At 38.2% G+C, this 25,772-nt stretch overlaps 1 protein-coding gene across 3 annotated transcripts; it reads left to right on the forward strand.

The window, feature by feature from the left end:
* The first annotated feature begins 1 nt into the window (after position 1).
* SLC35A3 (solute carrier family 35 member A3) lies at positions 2-25,484 on the forward strand. Of its 3 annotated transcripts, none has more exons than XM_087734203.1 (8): positions 2-120; positions 12,502-12,706; positions 13,614-13,768; positions 13,851-13,973; positions 15,117-15,288; positions 18,496-18,614; positions 19,125-19,258; positions 21,539-25,484. In XM_087734203.1, the coding sequence occupies exons 2-8, from the start codon at positions 12,520-12,522 to the stop codon at positions 21,627-21,629; spliced, it is 981 nt and encodes a 326-aa protein (XP_087590329.1). In that variant the 5' UTR covers positions 2-120; positions 12,502-12,519; the 3' UTR covers positions 21,630-25,484. The 3 variants fall into 3 exon arrangements, with proteins under 3 accessions (XP_087590329.1, XP_009466556.2, XP_087590330.1); XM_009468281.2 differs by lacking the exon at positions 2-120 and adding an exon at positions 4,180-4,596; XM_087734204.1 differs by lacking the exon at positions 2-120 and adding an exon at positions 7,296-7,445.
* Positions 25,485-25,772: the final 288 nt, after the last annotated feature.

Genomic DNA, 25,772 nt, shown 5'->3' on the forward strand with positions numbered 1-25,772 from the left:
GGCCGCAGCTGCAGCCGGAGCCTTTGCGGGACGGGACCGCGGCACCCGGAAACACCGGGTGGCTGGTGGGAGCGGAGCCGGCGGTGAGGGGCGAGCTGGGCCGCCGGCCGGGCGCTGCAGGTGGGAGGCCCGGGCTGGCACCGGGGGGAGCAGGGCCCGGCTGCGGCTGCTCCGGAGGGAGCGGTGCCGCGGTTGTGGATGAGGGAAGAAGCCTGAGGGAGGCCTTTGGTGTGGGAGGGGGAGACGTTTGGGGTTGGTGGATGGGGCGGGAGGCAGGTCTGTGGGGGCAGGCTGGGGAGGGGAGGGGTGGGATTGAGATACTGAGAGAAATGTCCGTAAACGGAATGGTCTGGGGAAGAGGGAGGGGAGGGGAAGGGTGCCGGTGAAGTGACTGTGGGAAGCAGCTATCCGTGAAGTTGGGAAGGGCAGTTGACGCGCCTGAGGGACAGGATACCATCCAGAGGGACCTGGACAAGCTGGAGAAGTGGGCCCGTGTGAACCTCACCAGGGTCAACAAGGCCAAGTGCAGGATCCTGCACCTGGGTCGGGGCAACCCCCAGTATCCATACAGGCTGGGGGATTAAGGGATTGAGAGCAGCCCTGCCGAGAAGGACTTGGGGGTACTGGGGCATGAAAATTTGGACAGGAGCAAGCAACATGCGCTTGCAGCCCAGAAGGCCTACCATCTCCTGCGCTGCATCACAAGCAGCGTGGCCAGCAGGTCGAGGGAGGTGATTCTGCCCCTCTACTCCAGTCCGGTGAGACCCCACCTGGAGTGCTGCGTCCAGCTCTGGGGTCCTCAGCACAGGAGAGACATGGACCTGTTGGAGCGGGTCCAGAGGAGGCCACAAAAACGATCAGAGGGATGGAGCACCTCTGCTATGAGGAAAGGCTGAGAGAGCTGGGGTTGTTCAGGCTGGAGAAGAGAAGGCTCCAGGGAGACCTTATTGCAGCCTTTCAATATACAAAGTGAGCTTTTAAGAAAGACCAAGAGAGACTTTTTAGCAGGGCCTGTAGCGTCAGGACAAGGGGCAATGGTTTGAAACTGAAAGAGGGTAGATTTAGACTAGATATAAGGAAGAAATTTTTTGCAACGAGGGTGGTGAAACACTGGAACGGGTGGCCCAGAGAGGTGGTAGATGCCCCATCCTTGGAAACATTCAAGGTCAGGCTGGACGGGGCTCTGAGCAACCTAGTCTAGTTCAAGATGCATTCAAGTTCCAAGTCCAACCCCCCTCATTGCAGGGGGGTTGGACTGGGTAACCTTTAAAGGTCCCTTCCAACCCAAATCATTCTATGATTTTATGATCTGGTCAGCAGCTGTGCCACTGTTGCTAAGGTTGTGGCTCACTTGCTGGGTTTCTTCTCAGGGTAGGTGCAGCTGGTGCTCTGCTGAGAAGGTGTTCACTATGCTTGACGTAGTGCCGTGTGTGAAGTTAACAGAAATGCACACTTTATAAGTATTTTCATGGTGTCACAATTTCATACTGGGTTTTTGAAATGAGAAATGCTACAGCAGTACGAAGCTTATGGATTAAGTCAGAAAACCAGAAGACGCGGAGGTAATGAACATAATAAGATAATATGTATTATGGAATATCCTGGAAGGTAAAAGATAAACACCAAAAGGTACTCCAAGTTGTTTCATTTTATTGAATCCTATAAACTATATTTTAAATCAGAGTGAGGAAGACTTGGATACCAAAGAAAAGAATTTTAAGGAATGATTGGGTGGCGAAGACTGAGACTGCTTTCAGCAGTGGAGGGACGTGTTATTTGGGACATAAAGAACATGTGCAAAAAACCTTTCTAAAACTGAGTGAGCACCATAGTGGGAAGCTTATCTGACACAGTGGCCTCTACACAGGAGGGATGGGATCTAAGGCAACCCTTGGTTTTCAAAGAACTTATGTGCAGACTGACAAAATGGGTTTTAGAATGAACAGATTGCTTCTCCCAAAATCTGTGGGGTTGCCTTTCTCCATAGGCGCTGCACTTGACTCGTCTGGACTCTTTGTATGCGGACTGAGTTGAGCCTGACCTGTTCAGCCCTTCTCTGTTACGTTAGTACACAGGACCTGCTCCACAAAAACTGTCGCTGTGTAGACAGTTTGCTAGAGTATACTCTAGCTCTGTGATGCCTGCTTTTCTTTTATAAAAGAATAAGCCACATCAAATTTCTTTAGAGGTTGCAGGGTGAGTTTGAGGGAGGTGACAGTTGTGGGGAAACTGATTTACAGTAACCCCTTCCTTTAGAAACTGTAGCTCATGATTCCCTATAACAGTGTTAGGCATTGCGAGAACTTGTGATTGAAAATTACAGTTCTGGGCGATAAGGGTCCATTGGTTTGGGATGCGTGATGTTCTGGTTTGTAGAAGTAGAATGCGTAGCAAAAATACTGGTTTTGGGAAAAACTGTAGTGGTAGTAAGTATAAATTTGCTTTATTTAGAGCAGTGTATTGTTAGGAGTGACTCTCTGTCTTCAACAATCTTACAGGCTGCCTACACTGCCTAATTCCTTATACTAGTTATGCTGCTGTTTGCAATAACAAGAAAAAGGCAGGGATCATCTGAAACAGGTACCTAGGGAAATCTAATCACGTGTGTCTGCTTAAAACAGTTCCGGATTTGGCAATGTTAAGTGAGGGCAACACATACTTGATCTTTGGGACAGGCTTGCCAGACACAGTTATTCCTCTCTTATTATTCTTGAATTGCTTGCCACCTGGGCTTATTCTTTACTAACTACTTCAGTTCATACCCATATGCATGCTGCTTGCACAGGCTCAGTGCCTTCATTGGAACTCAGGAGGCTGCACAGCTGGATCACATCAATAGAGGGTCTCTAGAGGGGAGGAGAGATTCTTAAGATCTGTACCTCTTAGGATCTAGCATAATAATGTAAGATGGTTAGGAGTTCAGGATTTTCCCACTGAATTTTTGAACCTTCTCGTCTTATATTCATACCCCTTCAGTACACTGTTCAGCTGTCTAATTTTATTTGTAATTACTAGCTTGCTGCATTAAGCATCTACAGATCTATTTTTACTGTAGTACCTAGTTTGTGTTACTCTACTCGAACTAGGTCACCTTGACTGAGGGTGGCTGCATTGCCTCGAGCACCCAGACTTGATCAGTAATTCATAAATAGCCTAAGTGTAAGCTGTAGCTGAACCCCGGCTGTATGCAATGTTCAGTCTTTCATTGGCCTGATACGTCTGCAGGAGCTGCATTCAGGCAGTGCTTCAGTTCATGGCGTTGCACTCCTGTATGCTTGAGGAGGGATGGGTGTTTGAACTAACGCTGAGGACTGAATGCCCCCTTGCTCACAGAATCTGAATGTGACTACTACGATCTTGCTATACTGTGATCTATACAATGAACGCAGTGTATGTACTGTTTGAAAAACAGAGAGGCAGTTAAGGCAGGGTGTATCAAATTTCTGTGCTGGCAGGCAGAGTTTGGCTTAATGACTGTTATGTCAATATAAAACTATTGCACTACTGTGCACATAGTTGAAGACTTCATCTTACAAGAAATACTGGTGCTAGATTTAGCTCAATGAGGGCCTGAATTCCCCAAATGCTGAATATTTATATTCAATATATGATTTCTTTAATAGTCATCAAACCAAATTCTCGTCAGTCAGAGAAAGCTTATCTTTGGATTTTTAGGTTTGGTGTAAAGGAAAAAGGGGGAGGGGTGGACTTAAAGAGTATTCAGCCACAAATTTCACATTTAAGATTCACGATGCCCAACTTTTCCTTTCTGATACGTAGATTAGAATGGTGATTTTTTTTTTTTCCCCCACAAAAGAAAAAAACCCACCACCTTTGTGAGATCAAAAAACTCAGCAGCGTTAAGTTCCCCTTCTGCTAGGTTTTCTGTCAAACTGTAAGAAAATCTTACCTGAGACCTAAGCAATATACAGCATTGTCTGAAATTAGATGTTAGTTAATATGTCATTGCATTCCCTTTGTTAGACTTGGTAAGGGTGGAAGTTCCTGGTTGAGTGATAGGCCAGTGAATCAGTGATACAGCCTCCACTATCCGTGGCAAAAGCCTAGGTTTTTGGAGCAAAGTTGAGAAGAAATCATTGGTTGGTCTTTAGCAGTTACAATTTAATGTGTAACTGTTCTGTGCATAAGTGCACTTGCCAGTGCTAGAAAGTATCTGCATGATTTTAAAAAGGCCGAGATGGGGTTGTGGCTAGGGAGCTAGATGACGTTGCAGGAGCAAGGTCCACCAGTGTTCTACTGTGTTGTGCTTGATATCGTTGTCATGAAAATATTATTTGAATGCAGTGATATTTTTAATTTTTTTCACCAGTTAAGAATTTTTTTAATGTAAATGGAGAAATTGGGAATACCACCTGAAGGAAACCTTCATATGAAAAAGTCTTTGTTAGTCAGTTTCTGCTAGAAGAGTAAGGAAAAAACTTTGCTAGAAGATTTGCTTTTAGTAACGCTTCTGAAGAAGAATACAAGCTCTAAGAAAAACATAGCTTATTTTTTTCCATCGTCTACTTAATACACATTATAATGCATCCAGCAAGAAGAATGAGTAACAAACTGGAAAACAAAAGAAAGAGCAAGGTAAGTTTTAAAATTATGAAGTGATTTCCAGTGGTTTAGTTGAAAAGTGCCATGTATTCGGGGAGGAACAGCTGACAAGTAGCTTATGGGAGGGAACAAGGAAGAAACTTGTATCAAGTCTGAGGAAGACATGTCCAGAGAAGGGCAGTGAAGCTGGTGAAGGGTCTAGAGCACAAGTCTTATTGAGGAGCAGCTGAGGGAGCTGGGGCTGTTTAGCCTGGAGAAAAGGAGGCTGAGGGGAGACCTTATCTCTTTCTACAGCTACCTGAAAGGAGGCTGTAGCGAGGTGGGGGTCGGTCTCTTCTGCCAAGTAGCAAGTGACAGGACGAGAGGAAACGGCCTCAAGTTGCGCCAGGGCAGGTTTAGATTGGATATTAGGAAAAATATCTTCACCAAAAGGGTTGTCAAGCACTGGAAGAGGCTGCCCAGGGAAGTGGTGGTGTCCCCATCCTGGGAGGTATTTAAAAGACGGGTAGCTGTGGTGCTTAGGGACATGGTTTAGCGGTGAACTTGGCAGTGCTAGGTTAACAGTTGGACGTGATGATCTTAAAGGTCTTTTCGAACCTAAATGATTCTATGATTCTAAGATTGAAAACATCTATAGTAGCATTTTAAAGTGAGAAAAACAAGGTTTAAGATTATTAGAAATGTTTATAACATTATGGTTCATGGAAAAAAAAAACTACGCAGACATGAAAGATTACATATTGAGGGAGTGGGGGGAGAAAGAAATGCATTGTTGAATGATAGCAGTCCAAATTTGGCAGTTAAAAAGTATTTGTATGTATGTAAAATCTTGTTCAAAACCCAGTTCAGCAGCATTTACTAGATTCAGAAAGGTCTATGCACCCTCAGTACCATCTGGGATATTTATTATAGAATCACAGAATGGTTTGCGTTGGAAGGGACATTTAAAGGTCATCTAGTTCCAACCCCCATGTCATGGGCAGGGACACCTTCCACTAGATCAGGTTGCTTAGAGCCCTGTCCAACCTGACTTTGAACATTTACAATGATGAAGCTTCCACAACTTCTCAGGGCAACCTGTTCCAGTGCCTCGCTACCCCTGTCAAAAAATTTCTTTCTTACATCAAATCAAAATCTACCCTCTTTCAGTTTCAAACTATTGCCCCTTGTCCTGACGCTACAGGCCCTGCTAAAAAGTCTCTCTTGGTCTTTCTTAAAAGCTCACTTTGTATATTGAAAGGCTGCAATAAGGTCTCCCTGGAGCCTTCTCTTCTCCAGCCTGAACAACCCCAGCTCTCTCAGCCTTTCCTCATAGCAGAGGTGCTCCATCCCTCTGATCGTTTTTGTGGCCTCCTCTGGACCCGCTCCAACAGGTCCATGTCTCTCCTGTGCTGAGGACCCCAGAGCTGGACGCAGCACTCCAGGTGGGGTCTCACCGGAGCGGAGCAGAATCACCTCCCTCGACCTGCTGGCCACGCTGCTTGTGATGCAGCACAGGAGATGGTAGGCCTTCTGGGCTGCAAGTGCATGTTGCTTGCTCCTGTCCAAATTTTCATGCCCCAGTACCCCCAAGTCCTTCTCGGCAGGGCTGCTCTCAATCCCTTAATCCCCCAGCCTGTATGGATACTGGGCGTTGCCCCGACCCCTGTACAGAACCCTGCACTTGGCCTTGTTGAGCTTCATCAGGTTCCTTCCATCCATTTATTTCTATACATAAACTCTTTGTTGTATTAGATATTACTTTTGGTAAAAAGAAGGCTATATTGAGTCCAACAGAAAGAAAATTTACAGAATAGAACTTTCCTCTGAGAACGTAGTTGTGTTACAGAAAGTAGCATGTTACTTGTGTGTTAGCCAACACTGGGAAGAGGGCAATACTCATGCGAAAGCATAGAAGGAAGCCTTATATAAATGCGTTCTTCAGGTTCTGTGAGCTAGCTCTTGCTCCACCTTCCAATTGTGCTTTTTCTCTTCATTGCTAGTTTATTATATTTGTAAAGGTGTGACATCAGCACTGGGTTCACATTTCATCTGAGAAATATGAGAACATGATCCTGTTCCTGTAATCCCCCATCTTGATTTCGGAGCAAATGCCCAGGAAGTGTGTTCCACTGAAATGAAATACTGTACTTTACTTTCCACTCTGTTTCTCCTTCTGTAAGGCAGACTCAATCGGTGTTTATTTTCTGGCAGATCCCAGACATAGAACCTGGTGTACTGGCACACAAAACTTAAAACTTTGCCTTTTGCAGTTTTAAGAGGCTGGTCGTCTGCTTCTGTTTGGCTCTGTATTTTAACTGATGTGCAAGTGCCTTTTGTTTGGTTAAGCAGTCTTAAATTCATTAGTCATAAAATGGAATAAGAGCTAGCAATAGCAATAACTCCTGTGACTTGGCTTTTTACTCTAAAAGACCGCCAGCAGTGAAAATATTTCACAGCTAGGCTGGAAGGAATGTCATTCACGAAATGCCATCACGGTGAAGACTGGAAGCATAATAATAGTTAGTTATTTTTTTTAAATTTAACTTTCCTTCTGAAAGAGTAGGGAGGAGTAAAGAAATAGTTGCCCGTAGAAGTTATTTTCATGTCAAATCTTTTGCTAAATGGGTAGAAGTTAATACAAACTTCAACTCTGTAGCCCGTTGGAAAGGCCTCACTTCACCATTTTCTGTTACTCTGTATGCGTTTGTTTTCGATAGGGTGCACTCCTAGGCCATCACCTGGGAAGGCCTTTGCTTTTGTGCCTGTGTAGAATCCTAGGCTCTGCCGGTGAGGTCTCAGTTGCAGGATGGGAGCCGCAACCAGCGGTACATTTTACCTTCCCTCTGTCCTGAATTCCTCTCATTTTATCTGCATGGACTTGTTCTGAAGATCTGTCAGTGGTAAGCGGTAAATGGACCTTGATTTATAGACATCATGACCATAGGTACCCCGAAACTATTTTAAGTGACTTTTTAATTGTATCTTACAGTGAGAGGTGCTAAGCACCTGCAATTCATTGACTGTAATGGAGCCTGTCACATCTGTTACCTGGTAGTAATTGCATACATGACTTTTACTGAGGATTGCTCAGTCACTTGACAGAGAGCATGTTGTTATTTTAATCTGTGAGTTTAACCTGCTTTTTTGTTATGTGACTTACTGGAATTCATCGTTAATTGTTTTTGGTGGTGGTGGTGTTGTGTTAGCTACTTCTTGAGACAGTGTTGGGTGCTTGGGTTTTTTTGGATGCTGATTTCTTTTTTTCAAGTTTTCTCTGATACTCTCTTGAAGTTTCAGAAATGTAAAGAAAATTAAATTTAATGAATATAATAAAAAGTGAGCCAGCTGCAGTGACTGTAAGAAAAGTTTTCCTACCATCAGATGTGTTTACACCATCAGATCTTTAAAAGACAAAAATCTTAAGGTTAAGGAAAGTCCTGTAATAATCTTCTTGTTGCTCATGTAGTAAATCCTGATAAATATTAGCAAGTTTTGTTAAGAATGGATAGAAGAAAATAAAATATATATAGTATGTTTACTGTTCATTAAGTCAAATTGATTATGTTCCTTTTGGCCTAATGTATTTCATCTGCAAACATTAGAATTTACCAGTATTTTAGGAGGGAAAGTGTAGGGACAATATAAAAATAAAATGTAAAATATGAAATTTTAGCCTGTGGTGGAGAAATTACTGAGGGAGATGAAAATCTGCAAGTTGGAAATTTATTCATTTTATCTGAATGAGTATTATGAAATGGAAATATGTGATTTTCCACTTTTAAAAAAATCTGCTTCCTTTGAACAGGTATTTTTCAGGCGTTGCACAGTATGATTCTTTGAGCTGAAGGTATTACTTCCTATATGGATTGTTTTGTTTTGTTTTCTGAGTCTGTAAAACTCAGGAAAAAATTCCTCTTCCTTTATACTTTTAAGAACAACTCTTCACATAGTATCCGTCTGCATTTTATCCACCTGTGTGTACTGAAATCAAATGTTGCATGGCTGTAAATACCGTCTTGGCTTACTGCATGTTGACTTTCCATATAGACCTGCCTTTAACCTCTTCCCCTGCCTTCCGTATTGCTGGCTGTAGGGTGTGTCTACATGGTGTACTGAATAAACCACACAGAAGAGGTTTACTTAGATTAATAAAAGAAAAGAATAATGAGCCTAGTCATTGAGTTAACAGCTGTGACAGGCTACCTTACAGTCAATGAGTTGCAGATACTTAGCACCTCTCACTGTAAGACACGTTTCAAAATTCACTGAGTTAATGTGACCACTCATCTTCCAGTCTTTGAATTAGCAAACCTAAATCTGGTTTTTGGAAAAGATGCATCCTGCAGAGTACCGAGCAGTCTGTCCAAAGCCCAGTAAGAAATCTAAGCTTGGTTGTAACTCTCTACGGGAAATGCATTGGTAACTTTCATTTCATTGTTGGTTTCAGACCACCAGAGTGTGGGCTGTTACTGAAGAAAACAGTTTATTTAGTATATGACTGCGCAGTCTGTTGCAGTGAGGGTGTCGGGAAATCATGCCTAGAAGAGAGGGATTATGCCTCTGGTAGTAATCTGTAAATCTAAACCTGCTGTGAAACTGCAGTTGAAGACAGTTCAACTGTTTCAAGTCCAGTACTTGGCTCCTTTTCTGGATCCAGTCCCTAGTTTGCAACAGGTTCTACGGACGGATATGCAGCTCTCTTAAAGGATCGCTGATAAGATACTATGTGTGCTCAGCAGAGGGTGGTTGTTTCATTGGCATATCTAAGTTTCAGGACTCCCTAGTTCCTGCTCTGTGAACCAACTATTTGTAAGTACAGCAGGAAACTTTACACACTTGTTCTCTACAAGCCTATCTTGCTGACCACTGACAGGACAACCTTTAATAAATATCCTTATTTCAGCTATCACACTGGACACCTAAAGTCCATTTTGTGCGAATTTTGGTAACTGAAACTGCTTTAGTGAATTGTGGTAAAGAAATCTTTCCTGCTACTGGCACCTTTTTGATACACATTGTCTGGGGAAAGTTCTCTTATTTATCATAATTACTAATGAAGACAAGACTAGTTTAAGATAATATTGTGGTATGTATTCCTTATGGCTTTGCTGATGGGCTTATTAAACTGTTGTGCTTGTTGGTATGTTTTCATGCTGAATGCTTGGATACTCACTCATAAACAAGGTATTAGTGATTTACTTTTAAAATTACGTTTTAAGCTGCTCTAGTAAATAGATGGTTGTATTTCAGCAAGAAATTAATGTGAACGTTATTTTCTGATATATTGTGACCTATTTTCAGGGTTAAGGAATTGATCTCTGAGAATTTCGAACATTTGTAAAACCCATTGTCACTTCACAGGCTCACAGAATGCAGGAATTTGGGTCCGAGTTCAGGAGAGATGTGTGTTCCCATTATCTGTATTTTGTGCAGAAGCATTTTGAAAACTGAAAACCAAAAAGTTTAAAAACTTATTTATCTGTAAACGTGCTTTCATGAAATTAAGTGTTGTTCATCTTAACCATACGTTGCTCTTTGAGACCTGACAATCTGGAAAAGCAATACTAAGCAATGAGGTAGATGGAAAAGGTGGAAGAAAGTTTATGCAAGTTGGCTCACATACATGTGCGTTTTGCAATGTCGGTTTTCTCCAGCAGCATAGGCAGACCTTTTCATGAAGTTCAGTTCTGTCTTTTCTCTCAGTGGATTTTTTTTTTTTTTTTTTTTTTTTTGCTTTCTCTTTTTCTCCCTCTATCTTCTCTATGCTGCTGGTATTTCTCCAGAGAGTATGATTGCTGACCTTGCATATCCCCTCTTCATCCCTTCACGGGAACTGTTCTTCTGTTTCTCTGCCTTGTTCTCAGCTATAGCAAATCTATTCTTTAAAGATGTTCCTCTTTGAGTAACTGATCTTCTTCATTTTGTTGTTGGGGATGCATAATTCCACAGTTAACATCCTCATGTAAAGGGTTATTCCACCAGAACCTGTGGAAAAAGTTAGCAAATCTTGAATGTTGTCTGCAGCTTTCTTCTCCTTTGTGCTTTACATTTGTCTGATTTATATTGTCCAGTGCAGTTGCATCTTTAGCATTTGTTTCTTCAGTGAGTTAAATGAGATCGTAGTTCATACAAAAGTATCTTCTATTAAGATTCCTTAAAGGAATCCTTGCATATTTTTCCCTCAGTTTCTGCATCCTGGCATCTTTTTTCTTCTTCCTTAACCAATATACTTTTACAAATATTTTTACAGCCATATGATTCTTGAGGTAAACAATTTTATTGTGTAGGATACAAGTATGCACTTCATATCTCTGTGGCTGTTCGCAATTCATATTTATTTGCAGGTTAGTGCAATGTCTTTTAAGTATCCATGCCATATAGATATTAATTTGACTTTGTATACTTGACTGGAGAAAATCTATTAATGCTTAGAGACACGATAAAGGCAAGTCAGAAATATTTAAATAGCACAGCTCTCCAGATCCCTGAAAAAATATCAGTGAAAATTGTTATGAAATGCATCTTGACCTAGAGAAATGCAGTCAGCAAGAAACAGCTTCAGTTTCAGCTACAAATATTTAGAGGTACCAGCACATCCTTCAGTAGTGTGTACAAAACTAGATAGTTAATGTGTCAAAACTTGTGTGCCTGTAGGTGTAAAACATGCATAGGGACAGCTCGGGCATATGCATCCAGTAAGTACTGCTTATACCATCTCCAGACTTCTAAAAGTGAGAAGTGCATTCATTGTCTTGACTTGTTACTGTTTTTCTTCTACTAGAAAACATATTTGTTAACTTTTAATTACTGATTTGATTTTAATTTGGCATTATAAAACACTGCTCTGTTTTTGAATATGCTGGCAGTGAAGTCAGTAGTAGTTAATTCTTTATGGAAAGCATTAATTTCTGTGTGTATGGAAGTTCTTACTTAATATGAAGAATAGCAGAAAATTATATAATATTCTGAATAGCAGTGATGCATTTTTTAATTTCCATGTAATATATTGTGCTTGCAAAATGACAATTGCTGTCTCTATTAGTCTCCTGCACTAAGTTACTGCTTTTATTGGGGACAAAGGGCAAAGAAAACCACATCAGCTTGGTGGAAGTTCATGGTAGAGATGAGGATGATAGAGCTTTACTAATGTAAGGTTTGTAGTAGTCAGTGCAGTATGAGAAAGTAGGTGCAGTCACCTACTCATCTATATTCAACTGATTTTTTTCTGAGCAGGATAATCAGTAGGACAGGTTTAGTGCTGGCTCCCCTGCAGCTCCTCCGTCCCCCTTCTTCCGATCCAACCCTGCTTTCCCACAACTCTCCTTTTCCTTCAGCGTCAGGCATACCTCTCATTTTCATTTAAAGCAGCCCAACCCTCACCCTGTCTTGTGCTGGCACTGTGTCATCTGGCAAGGCAGAGACTGCAACCTAAAAAACTTTGGAGAGGTGGAAGAACGAGGTCTCTTCATTCTGGGAATAGCTCATTGCAGCAGGGGTACTGGGCTTTCTGCAGTACCACAGTGTGGGGCTTTTTCACTTTGAAAATACCTTCTGAGCCTTCACCTACATAAAGAAATCCATGACTGATTTAACTTGGGAGATTTCTTTTGTAAAACCACTTATTGGAAAGCTCATTATCAGTTAATAGTCCTTATTTTACTTTACTTATTATCACAGATAAGAAATATTTCATTTCTCTATTAGTTATCGCTTCTCCTAATATTCTGATATGCTTCTCCATTTGTAATCATGTATTTGAGAAACATTTTTAAAATGTTAGTCTCCTTTTTCTTTTTAAATATCAGATTAGGTTTGTTGTTTTCCTTTGGCTGAGCCTCCTGGATATTTTTTTTTAATATGCTGATTCCCAGGGGAAACATCTATCTGCAATATTGCCTTTTAAGCCTTGTTTTGTTTTGTTTTGTTTTGTTTTGTTTTGTTTTTCTTCTGTTTCAGGAAGAAAAAAGTCAAGAAATGTCTACCAATTTAAAATACCTTTCCTTGGGCATCCTGGTTTTTCAGACCACAAGTTTAGTCTTGACCATGCGTTATTCTCGGACGCTGAAAGAAGAAGGACCGCGTTACTTATCCTCTACTGCAGTAGTTATTGCTGAACTTCTGAAGATTTTGGCCTGTGTTCTATTGGTCTACAAAGACAGCAGTATGTGTCAAATTTTGCACCAAGTAATTTTCCTAATCAATATGCTGTATTGTAGTGGCAACTGCAAAGCAGCCATGTGAGTACAGGCATACAGCAAAGCGTTTCCCTTCTCATTTAAGAAATAGTCTTGGAAAGACACTAATCATACTTCACTCCTCAACACATTATACAAGATATTGTATATTTGCTGAAGAGAGTTCTCTTTAAAGAATGTGGATACTGAGGAGTGCAAGAATAAATTTTCTACTAACAGCTTGAAGCTTGTGTTTGCTCAGGCTTTTTAAAAAATTCATATGTAGAAGTAGGAAAAAATGAAAAGCTTTCAGTGTCTCCAAAGCATGAATGATAATTTAGAAGCCTATAATAAACGGCAGATGCAGAAGGGAGGAAGCTATTTCATTACTACAGGAAGAAGCACAGTTTTAAGCTCAAAAAAAGTATGTTCAGATTTACTCTAGTTCTTATTTTGTATATTTTATACTGACTTTATCCAGTTCCTTGACACATACATTTGATCTTCAACAGCTTAAAAATATTATTGTATATGCATAAATATTGATGACTCTGTAGGCTTCTAAATGTGCACTTTTTAGGTGATACTCTTTAATGAATATATTATCTTCAAATATTGATATGGTTTCAGTAAATTTTAGTTAAAGTGTTCTGAGTAATTATTCTCGTTCTGATATTCCAGGCTACAGGAAGACACTTTGCAGCCTTTTTTTCTTACACATACGACACTCATGAAAGTCAAACAAACATAGACAGTATTTTGAGGTCTTGATAGCAGTGATAGCTACAAAAAGGGAGCAACAATCTTTGAGCACAGAACATCGCGTGCTCTCGTTTTTTTCCCCTTCCGTCTCTCTTAGTGAATGTCTATTTCTTTTGTTGTTTCTTTGCATAGAGTGCAATTTACGGACTCTGAACAGAGTGCTACATGATGAAATCCTTAACAAACCCATGGAAACTCTTAAGCTTGCTATTCCTTCAGGAATTTATACTCTTCAGAATAACTTGCTCTATGTAGCATTGTCAAACCTAGATGCAGCCACATACCAGGTACTGTACATTTGGATTTCTCTGTAAGTTTCAAAAAACCCCCATGAATTATGCGGTAGTAACTGTTTCTGGGTTCTTCTAGGTTACATATCAACTGAAAATTCTTACCACAGCATTATTTTCTGTGTCCATGTTAAGCAAGAAATTGGGCATATACCAGTGGCTTTCATTAGTAATATTGATGACAGGAGTGGCACTTGTGCAGGTAAATATTAAGAGGTGGTTTGTGTTTATTTAATGTATTTATTCAAGGAACATGGATTTCTATACTGATTATATAGCCTTCTGATTCTACCAGCTGCACACGAGCACCACAGTATGGTCAGGAGCTATGAATCACAACTGGTCAGGGCTAGAGGACACCAGAAATGGTTCAAAGGTAGAAGGTAACACCTCTTTTGTGTCCCACTGCTCTACTGTAGAACACGACAGGGCCTCTGGAGGAACCTACAAACAACCATGATAGCAGTATTTGTTAGCATACTACTTCAGACATTAGGGATTCACAGATCTTCTGTGCCAGCACAGTCTTGCTGCTCACCTTGTGATACGGTTTCAGCATGGCAAATTTACCTGAACTTTTTCAAGAGGCAAACTTGGCCTCTGTTCTAAATAGCGCGGGTACAGGAGTTTGTAGTTTTCAGAGGGCAGGATCATGGGATAAGAGATTAGTCTAAGAATTTTTAGCAGATTTCAGCAGATCCTAGAAACTTTTATTTTAAAACTTAAGGATTTAAAAAAATTCTGAGGATTAAATTTTGTAGAATTTTCAAATTTAATAATTAAAAATGAGAACAAAACATTCTGATAGTAATTAGCAGACTCTTCAGTATGTTTTTGTCTATGGCACTGCATTTTATTCTGTTAGCATTAGAAATATTGCAGGATTTAGCTTCATAAATTTCAGCTTGTTTTAGTCGTCTGCATAATCACTGAAGAGGGGCACATGTAAAAGACAATTTATCCCATCTTAGACAGCTGGTGTAAGTGGTTTTCTAACTGTGCTTATATTTGTAAGGTAACTGTCGGGTGGCAAAAGTTGGTGACTGTGAATGACTGTGATAAGTCATGCTGGGATTCAGAAACAGTTCTGGTTTATAAAACATAAATCATGGACCTGTTTAAATTGATGGGTATTCTCCCTGCTCAGGCACAATTTTATGCCTTACAAATATGTAGTAAGAAAAATTATAGCTTTGCAGTCCTTTAAAAGTATTTATGGTGCAAAATACAAAACTTTACAAGTATGTGATTGTCTGTTACTGTTGTTAGAAAACAAATTTGCATTTTATAGATGCTCATGACTTGATTTTATCAGTGAATTTTGTATAACTGTTTTTACATCCAGTGGCCTTCAGACTCTCAAGCAACAGCTGCTAAGGAGCATTCAGCAGGATCTCAGTTTGTAGGCCTGATTGCGGTTCTTATAGCATGCTTTTCTAGTGGATTTGCTGGGGTGTATTTTGAGAAAATTTTAAAGGAAACTAAGCAGTCTGTGTGGATCAGAAATATTCAGCTTGGTAAGTTTAATTTTAGTCATCTCTCAGAGATGCTGCACTCTGAAGAATTAAGATAAATGTGCAAAATGTGTATATATATAAATTAAAAATATCACCAATATTTTAGTATTGTGCATAAATCTACTTTTAAAACCAAGAGTATATAAACTCTGCTAGATGGAATTCTAGCAGTTGCTTTCTGATCTCAACCTAGTTCTTGATTTAAGCTGCTTATAGAGTGTCTGTAAGCTTGTACAGAATCTGTCGATTGAATTTGTATTTAAAATTTTCTAAAGAATGTTATCTTATGCAGTATTCTGTGCGTCCTCTGTGTTTAAAAATTACTCTTCTGCACAAATTCATAAGATCTGATATAGATGGTATTTCTATTCCCCCCCCTTTTTTTTTTTACTTTTTTTAGATAATATAGGAACATTAAAATATGTTTCTAAATCAATGTTTTGAGATGTTTTAAAATTAAATTTTTTTCTCTTGTGTCTGGGTAGGCAGTTTTTACAGGTTGGCACTTTTAATACCAAAAAACTGCTTTGTTTGTGAATAAAGTTGAGGTAATGAATTATTATTATTTCAGTACAAAGGTCAGTTTGGTTTAGTTGTCTCTATAACCACTGGAGAGAGGCATATGCAAAAGACAGTTCATCTTAACTATTTTAATGCCCTTACCTGTTGTGCACCTATCAGTAAGAGAATACCTTCTGTTTCCAAAGTAGTTCTGGATCTTCTAGAACCTAGATATTAATGGTGACAGAGTCGATCCATTTTCCTGAATGAGTTTTCCCTCACCTCAAAGCAATCTTATCCAGTTTGTAGGGTTGGAAATGTGACATCGGCAATATCTTTTTGTTCCTCTTTTGCAACAGAAACAAAACTTATTGTTGGAGTTACCCTTCTTTCTCTAGTGGAATCCCGCTAGTCTTCACCTGTAGGCAATAATTATTTACTGCATATTTGAATAAATGCTTTCAGCAGAATTTGAACTTTCCAGCACCTTAGAATGGACTCTTGATCAAATCCACAGTACTGCAGAATTAAGTCATGAGGATGATTTAGTGGATCAAGGCTGTGTACTGAGACTGGTAGAACGTAATGAAGTACCATAAAAACAAGAGATGGTGTGGAGTTTTTTAATTAGATAGTTGGTCAAAAACTGGTCAAAAATGTCTGAATACAAGCAATATTTTTTTGTTTCTTTTTCTGTTGCTGTGGTTTAATTATAAATGGTTTCAGTTAAAAACGCAGAACTGCATTTTGATTATATTTTAATATTTTTACGTCCATAATGTTTTGAAACTTGAGGATAGAGAAGGGGATCAAAACCTCTACTTACTATCTGCTAGTATTTATTGAAATTATGCATATTAAAACTAAGTTTTCTTGAACAGGGTGTAGGGGATACATCAGGAAAGATTATGTTAGGGAATTTTGGAGGCAGAGAAGGGTGGAGTAGCTGGGGCTTGGTCCAGGATTTAAGATAAGATGTGGTGCTCTGGATGGAGCTACAATGTAAAATCCGTTCCCAAGGAAAGTTGATTATTATTACTCTCAATTTCCATGCTAAAAGTGCTTTGGTGGGCAACAATGCAGATATCTGAAACAATTTCCAATTAAATATTAATAATTGTTGAAAAATAAATGATCTCTTCTAAAACATTCTTCAGATTTTTCTACAGTGCACAAAAGTATGTATGAGAACAAATGAGTTCACTAGTTTGATAGTCGGCCTGGTCATATATTGAGTGTTCCAGTAATTGCTTTGTGAAAACAATGAGATCAGAACAGACTGCGTCTAAACACAAGCTGTTCAAGGTAACAAATAACTAGAACTGTGATATATGAAGACATAAATGTCTGTGATAATAGTGAGAATCGAATCACCTGATATTTTTTTGTTTCGTTTTTGTCAGTGAGCTTAACTTGCCTCAATACAAAATTCAGTAGAATATGTTTACTATTAAGGTTGGTTTCAGTTCAAAAATTAAATGAATTTTGTCATATTTCATAGAGGGTTTCCTCATACAGCTTTTAGAAAATATTTAAAACATGAAATCACTATTTCAGAAATACGTTAGTGTATCCTTTCTGCAAGTGCAAGATAGTTGCCTGCTTAAGACATTGTATCATTCAGGAACAAGTCATTCATAAGCATGAAGTTTGAAATAGAGCTTTTCTTAAAACACAAGCAACAAAAACCGTAAACCAACCTGGTTTTCATTTTCATATCCGTAGAGAATTATTAGAACTGTAGAAAAAACTGGAAAATATATTTGAATAATTGTTGAAAAATTCAGCTTTTAATGCATACCAGTATCATATTAGCGATGTATGAATAGTTGATTTTATTTATTTTAGCAGATCAATTGAAAAATAGAGTAATTGGTTTAACCTGAACGAAACCTGAACTTTTAATTATGTCTACAAAATAATTATTCCTTGTCAAACAGAAGGTTTTATTTTGTTCAAAACAAGGCCGCCCTTTTCAGACGCAAAGAAATGCAATGAAAATAGAGGTCAGCTTTCCACAGAAAAGGAATGGAAAACATGTTCCCCCTTTCCTGCTCAGGACTAGAGCCTACCTCAGTCACAGAGGAGGGGTTTGCATTACTTCCATGCCTGAGGGGACTAGGAAAAGTTTCCCATCCGACAGAAGAACACTATACTTACCAAATTATAAACTTTTTAATCTCATCTCAATTTCTTCTTTTGACATTGTCTCTGCTAGTAAACATTTGTTGTGTTTGAGAGTGGTTCAGAAGAATCCCATTTCCAAGATCCTTGTCTGAACTGGCAAGCTGATAAGTCCTGCTCTTGCTGTGTCAGTGACCATCTCCTCCACTGAAAGTTTTCCCTGTTCTCTCCAGGTTATAGTGTGACTTCAGCCTTCATTCATGACCAGTTTCAGGAAAACTGAAATTGTGTTTAAGTTAATTTAGCTATATACCAGAAACAAAAATCACCCCATTCCAGTAGAAAGCAATGGAAGATAAGTATATAAGAACATCCTAATGGAAACAGACAAAACTTGTTGTAAGTGTGGAAAATAGCTTTTAAAAGAGAATATCTGTCTGAACACTGATAGCATTTGAACGTGATGGTCTTGCAAGTAGCAGTCCTATTTTAAAATCAGATATACATGAGCAGTCCTTGAGGATAAGGAACCTGTTTGCATGTTTTTCACCTGAAGCTTTTAAATCAATCTTGTACTTTCAGGATTTTTTGGTAGCATATTTGGACTGATGGGTGTATACATTTATGATGGAGAACAACTGTCAAAGAATGGATTTTTTCAAGGATACAATAAACTTACTTGGATAGTTGTTGTTCTACAGGTGAGATGCCTTGTATCACATGTTTCTGTGAAGACACTTGGGATTTACTCTTCTATAAATGACTGGGGAAACTAATGGGTGTTGTTGAAGCTACTTAGAATTCTATAGTCAAAAGTCTGATCTATCGCTATTAGGATAAACCTCTAAATAAAAACCTGGAAAATATATAGCAAGTATATGACTAAGTATTGTGCAACATAAAAGCACGTAAGCATTATTTCTTTTGCAATGTTTAAAAAAAATATATATATGCCCTTTCTCCTGTGGCTAAAGATGTATAGTACAAGCATTTCCGCTAATTTAATGATGGTAATGTAAGCAACAATTTCATTAATGGGGAAAGAAGAACTCTTCCAATATTTATCTTCAACAGTGCATATCCATAATATAAAATAAATGTGATACTCCTAAACATAGATAAAAGCTTTTCCTAAAGTAAACTCATGTTGTTAAATTAGGTCCTCTCAGTGGAATTATCAGGTTGCAAATCCAAACCTCAATATTTTGCAGGCACTTGGAGGGCTGGTGATTGCTGCTGTTATAAAATATGCAGACAACATTTTAAAGGGATTTGCAACTTCTCTCTCTATCATACTGTCAACACTGATCTCCTATTTCTGGCTGCAAGATTTTGTCCCTACAAGGTAAGAATTATTTTCCACGTATGCTGACAAAAAAAGTAGTTGAAAACTTAATGCTTACCAGATATAACTGCAAAAATAAATTTAAAAAGTCCAAGCCACACTTTTAGAATGCTTAGATACAACTTGCACATAAAAGTTTAGTTTCATAACATACCATAATTAATACTTAATTTTTTCAGTGTAGTTGGCAAGATTAAATTTTCTGTAAGATGCAGCCCCCCACAGGTCAGGAATAACTGAATCTCAAATCTTGGCTTTTGACAAACCTCTCTCTTGCAGGCTCTATGTTTTAGTTCACTGTCCCTTTCTCTGCTCTTCCTCCCTGCCCGATCTCCCTGAGTTTGTTGAGCTCCTGCTTTGCTTTTATGCTGAGGCCAGTCGTCTCTAGCTCTGATGCTTGCCTTGTACTGCCTGCGGCTCTGCTCTTTGAACCAGCCCCCCCCCTGCTGGCTGTCCTGAGTGAGGTCCTGACAGAGGTCTCCTCTTTGTCCTCTGAATGGACAGATCTTCCACAAGTCATCTCACTTCAAGAGGAGTTATGGCGGAACAATGATAACGATGACAATCTTTTTATACGGGTTTTCATCCAATCTCAAAACAGTCTCTAAAACCGATAATTGCAATCGTACACGCATGGAAGTTACACTACAGCAATTAGTTGCCCAAGGACACCCAGAAGCCCAAAGGCAGGCCTTTTTTCTAAAGACCATACCATATTTATGAGTGAAAACACTCAACCAAGAAAGAGAGAAAAATGCTTGCTATATGCTTCTAGGCCCAATACACTGTGTCCTGATGTTTTGTGAATCAGATTTTAGTAGCTCCGTGCACTGCGGGTTTTGTACGTGGGTAGGTTCTGGAATAGTGCTTGTCTTGGCAGTGCCTGTTAATATATGGAGTGTAGAAGTAATATTCCAACTTTCAGATATATTAATAGGATTTTGCTTATAACTGACCTACACTCCTCACAGATGTTACACATACTAATAGCGTAAAAATATTTTGAATAATAGTTACAAGTTTTGTATCTCATATAAAGAAACATCTTTTTATCTAAAAGTAGGATTTGCAATATTAGCAAGAGTTTACTTAAACATTCAAAAAAGGAAGTAGAGCAACTATTTAGGCTTAAAAAGTGGAAGACATTGAACTTAAATTAGAAGTAGTCTATACTTCTCCTATTAAAACAAATGTAGAAAGTGGTTTAAGAATTTCTGTGTACTCAAATGGAAAATTAATAAGTAACTTACCAGCTTCTGCAAACATGGTGAAAATGGAAACAGTGGTAAATAATTAAATGAGATGGAGCCAACTAGCAGCATATAGAACTTGAAGCCATCTCATTTAATAAAACTTGATTAACTTGAGCTAATCAAACTTAATCTTTACTACCTTGCTTATGCCAACTGAATTTATTTGAACTGAAACTGAGTAATTGTTTCTCTCACTTCATCATTTTTGATTGGGATAATAGATGTAAAGTACTTAAGTGCTTGAATCTGTTGCAATGGATCGTGTCCAGAAATAGGCTAGCTGTATTCTCTGAAGGATTATCATGTCATGCGCCACAGTTTTTTTTAGTGTTTGGTTCAGAAGATCAAATTGTCAACATTGTCATGTCTTTATGACAAGGTTCTTTTCCAAAATGTGTACTGATTGTCTGTTGGCTTTGGATATTTTGTTTCAGACTTGTAACTATCAAAACAACTCGAAAGGCCCATATGTCACAATACAAAAGATGTCTTTATTATCTTTTCCTTACATAAATCTTTATGTATCTGCCAAAAATTAGATTATACTGACTTGCAGACTGGCTCTTCAGCAGCAGTAATTTGCTTTGACATAAGCTTTGGACTTCAAAGCAAACACAACTCCAGCATGTAACATGTTAAAATGGCTGGGTAACCACGGTAGTTGCACTTCTTTAGCTTCCGCTTGCATTTTGCACAGAGCTTTAGGCAAAAGAAAAAAAAAAAAAAAAAGGACTGGTCTGATTACTTTTGACAATTGTTCTGTGAAACTATAATTTTAATTTTCAGAATACGTCAGTATAGTGATACATTACTTTGTGGATGTAAGTTTCTTATTTCAACTTCTTCCTGCATCCTTCTATAATAAATATAGGCAAATTATTTTGTTCTTTATAAATTGGAAAAATATAATTTATCTGTGTTCCCACAGGAAAAATGTCCTTTCTTTTGATTTATGCAATTTTGTTTATGTAATACAACTAAAATGAGCTAACTTTATTTGTTTTTTTTCCCCCTGTATTCTCTTCAGTGTCTTTTTCTTCGGAGCCGTCCTTGTAATAGCAGCTACTTTCCTGTACGGTTATGATCCCAAACCTGCAGGAAATCCCATTAAGGCATAGCATACTTCCTCATCAACCTGCTTCTCAAGATCATGCACTGGGGGCCTTGCTAACAATGGCATGTGGAAAGTGTCATTGTCCACTGCAAGGAAAGGATTACTACCCTGAGTCTATTGAAGAAATGCTTATGAGTAGTTTTGAACAGCCAGAGGGGTTAAAGGTGGATGATGATACTGTCTGTAACTGATGGAAAAAAAATGGCAGGGGGATGCCCAGTGCAACTTGCTAATAAAAACTTGAAAGGAACAAAAAGTTTCCAAGAAACTGCAATTAGGAATGTTTACAGCTTTGACTGGGATTGCATCAAAAGAATTTACTGTATTGACTGCTGCAGAAATATGTCCTATGCACTCTTTGAAAGAGCACATGACAACGTTGTCAGATTGTATGTTTTTGCAATTTGACTGTATTTAATCTTAGTAAATATGTTTTTAACTGTTTGTCTATTTACATGAAATCAGCTGAATACACATCATAGTTCTAAAGTGATGGTTCTAATTAGATATCCCTTATTAAAACTGTGAAGATTGAAGTATGATTGAAAGACACTTTCACAATAGCAAATATTTTTATATTTTTAGAAGGCAGATTTAATAACAGAAATCTGTTCTGTTGCTTATATAAAACTATTGTAAGAATGTTAACATTCTCACCTAAGTACACAAAGGGAGAAATTCAGAGTGAAAGCTGGAAATCTATGTTGATACTCCAGCCTTCATCCGGAGAGCCTGTAGCCAACAGATGCAATAACTCTGGGAATACAGGCCAGAGGTTACTGCACTAACCTGGCACTAAGAGTAGGGTTTTGATGGAGTCCTTGCTCAGATGTAATGTTCATTCTTTTTATTGATTATATATCAACTTGTTGGTAGAACCTTTAAAGTAGTTTTTATGCTGTAACTATCCTCTGGGGATTTTTTTAACCACGGTTTAAAAAAAAAAAAAAGCCCATAATAACATTTTAAATCCATTATTGTTGTCTGTAACAGCTCCATCTGGAGCTATTATGGTATATCATCTGTATACTGTACTGTACTTTATTACAGAGGTGTTTTTTAAACAAATGTTGTTTACTCATGAACTCTCCAAGGCTTTTTCAGTACATTTCTATGTAATGGCTTAATTAGAGTTTGTTTGTTTGTTTGTTTTAATTATTATTTTGTTCTGGGAGTCCTTGAGCCAACAGACCAAAATGGGTTCTCTGGAGCTATTCAGTCTACTAGTGGAATTACTTTTAATAGGAAACATAATGAAAAAGTAATTAATTGTGCAATAGGTAAATATAAAAGCATGCTGTTCTTCTGTTTTAAACCAAAAAAAAAAAACTTCACAAAGAAACCTAGATGCAATTAGAACTTAGATCAATTAGACTGTTACAAACACTTCACTTGTTGGAGTATTTGCATATAGCCAGAAACACCAAAAAAAAAATAGCCAGAACTGATAAACAAAAAAGGCTGTCTTAAAAATCACTTGTTTTCAGGAGACCTGTTCACAATTGATATTAATGTAGAGTGACTTCTTATCCACGTTACATTTGTAAAGGTATAGATTTATACAAAAACATATCAATAGTCCCTTACCTGTAGAAGGGCAAGTGGTAAAGATGTGTGATTTCCTTTTGTCCTCCCTCATGCTCTTTCTCACTTCTGTTTTGTGCTAATGAACATGTTGTGAAGAGAGAGGTGGTTTAAAATGTTTACCAAAGTACCTCATCCTCTTTTCCACCTTTTAGTGGTGGATCGACAAGGAGATTCTGCAAGAGTGCTCTGAGATTTTTTTTTTAATGAAGTAGTGTAAATGGGAAAGGAAAAATTCCACTTACATCAGCAAAGTAAAAATAGCATTTTCCTTCTGTTGGCAATGACGTGGATTATCAGCTTATTGTTTGTTTATCATATCGGAGCAAGACATGAAAGAACTTTCAGAGTTATGCCAAGGGCTTGCTAAGCTTTGTCAACTGTGAATCTATCCCAGCATGCTGTAATTGCAGGAGCTCTGCTACTCAGTAGTCAAAACTCTCTCGTATTACCCTAAACTGGCATTCTATGTTAATATTAAACCTTTTACCTATAACACCCAATGTGGCAAAATCTTTGAAAAACTACATGTAGTCATTTCGCCACTGAAACACGACATGAGGTAAGATACCTGCATAGAACAGTGGCTCGCAGTGTTGCTTACCGTACAACGGGAAGTGCGTGACTCTGACGTGATCTGAGAAGTGTTGGTAGTAATGTCTGCGTTGGAGTTTGGCCTACGCACTAGTGCTGTTAATTTCGTGAATCGCAGTAGTAGAAATGTTCAGGGGATATACTTGGTTGCTTCCTTGAGGAATTTCTCCAAAAAACGTAAGAAGCAGGTTGAGAACACTTTAAAGCCAGTTGCGCAGGAAGGGACCAAACAGGCCAAATAATCACCACATTGCTGGAGTTCTGTTACATATAACCCAGTTTTAATATTTCAGGTGCACCTGTCAGTATTTGTCAATAAGGAAAGAACAGGAATATGTGCTCTCTGCTTTTGAATAGGATGTCATACAGCTTTGGAAAACAATATATCTGCTGTGCTAAGGAACAGTAACTCCTGTCCGTAGATCAGTGACTCTTCCATGCTTTCAATTTACAGTTCCATTACAGTTCCATTTACAGTTCCATTAAATTTTCCAGTAGAGGGATAGATCTCTTCATACACTTGTTGCTGTAAAGGAAATATGAATTTACATTTTTAGCTCTCTTTATCCTGTAAAGGCTAAGGCAAGACTCTTGTCTGAGACCGTCCAGGTTGAAAAGCATTATTCTAGACAGAGGGAAGACAGAGTATGTTTCTTGAGAACAGAAAGGACTTGAGGAGGGTTTACTGATTTCTGTAACCTTTGCAATCTCGGAGCATATGCACATTTTCTCATTGAGATACTTTTGTATCTGGATTTTAAAATTAAAAAAAAAAAAAAAAGGCAGTTTTAAGTCTATAACTCATTAACTAACCAAAGAAGCATAGCTAGCACAGAGCATTGGGAAGTAGGGAATAGTGTGCTTTGAGTTTGCCCTAAAAGCAATCTAGGAGTCTAACTTTAAAAAAATAAACCTGTCTTTCTGAACTATTTTTCTGTCTTTTAGACTATAAATTTGTTAGTTTAGTTGTATATTTAGGAGGCTAACCTATACTTAGCAGAATTTTATTTAAATATTTATAAAGTTTTAGCTAAGTATTTATTTGCAATAACTTGAATTATGTGAATTTTTTTTTTTAAGACTTGCATAATGGGAGTACTAGTATTTATTGAGTACTTGGATATTTGGTAGTTTTATTTGAGAATCTCTGGGATACATGATAAATGGTCAAATAACAATAAACTTACAACTCTCTTCAAAGCAAAATAAATCATCAGTTCAGTGGTGGAAAATCTTGACTCTAATGAAGTAAGACAAAATTTTCCTTAAACATTGTAGTTCTGTGCTATCCGCAAGTGCCCAATGATCTTTTTTCTTAAAGAATTCAGATAATTTTGTAGTTCTATTCAACTTCTTTGTTTTAGACAAACTATAAGAAAACTTCCCTTTTTGTTTGCTGTAATAATGGCTAGATTAATGTTCTAGAACCGGCTTCCACAAGCTAACACCTTGGGGTTTTTACTGTAACTTTTTAGAAACTATTGGTTTATTTTTTCTCAAAAAACAAATCTTATTTTGGTAGCATATGCTTGCCTTTCAGTTACTCCTACAGTCCTCTCACAGATTTTTAGAAGTACATAATTGTTTTGCGTTCCTAACTTATTTTTATGGCTGTAATTCAAAAGACTGTAATGGATTTTGTTGAATTGTTTTAAAATTGATAAATGAAACATTGCATTTCTTCTGTTTTTCGTTGTCAGTAATTTTCATATTTTAATATACTTCCATATCGGCCGTGCATGTTCTGTTGTATATAAGCGATCATCATTTTCCAAATTTGATGTTGGTCATTTTCCTCCTGTTGACAGTGTTTCTTGCTGGGTATTGTGAATGAGGAAGATTATTCGTTGTTTTCTTCTCTGAAATCCATGTTTTATAAAAATGAGATATTAAAAAACATTAAGGGTTTTTTTGTGTGTTAGAAAGGTAATGTTTATCTATAACATGGTATAATACCACGTGTGGTAGC

This window comes from Nipponia nippon, unplaced genomic scaffold (genome assembly GCF_047370975.1).
Source record: "Nipponia nippon isolate SJK-2023a ecotype South Korea unplaced genomic scaffold, ASM4737097v1 scaffold_5, whole genome shotgun sequence".
In the NCBI taxonomy this organism is placed as follows: Eukaryota; Metazoa; Chordata; class Aves; order Pelecaniformes; family Threskiornithidae; genus Nipponia; species Nipponia nippon.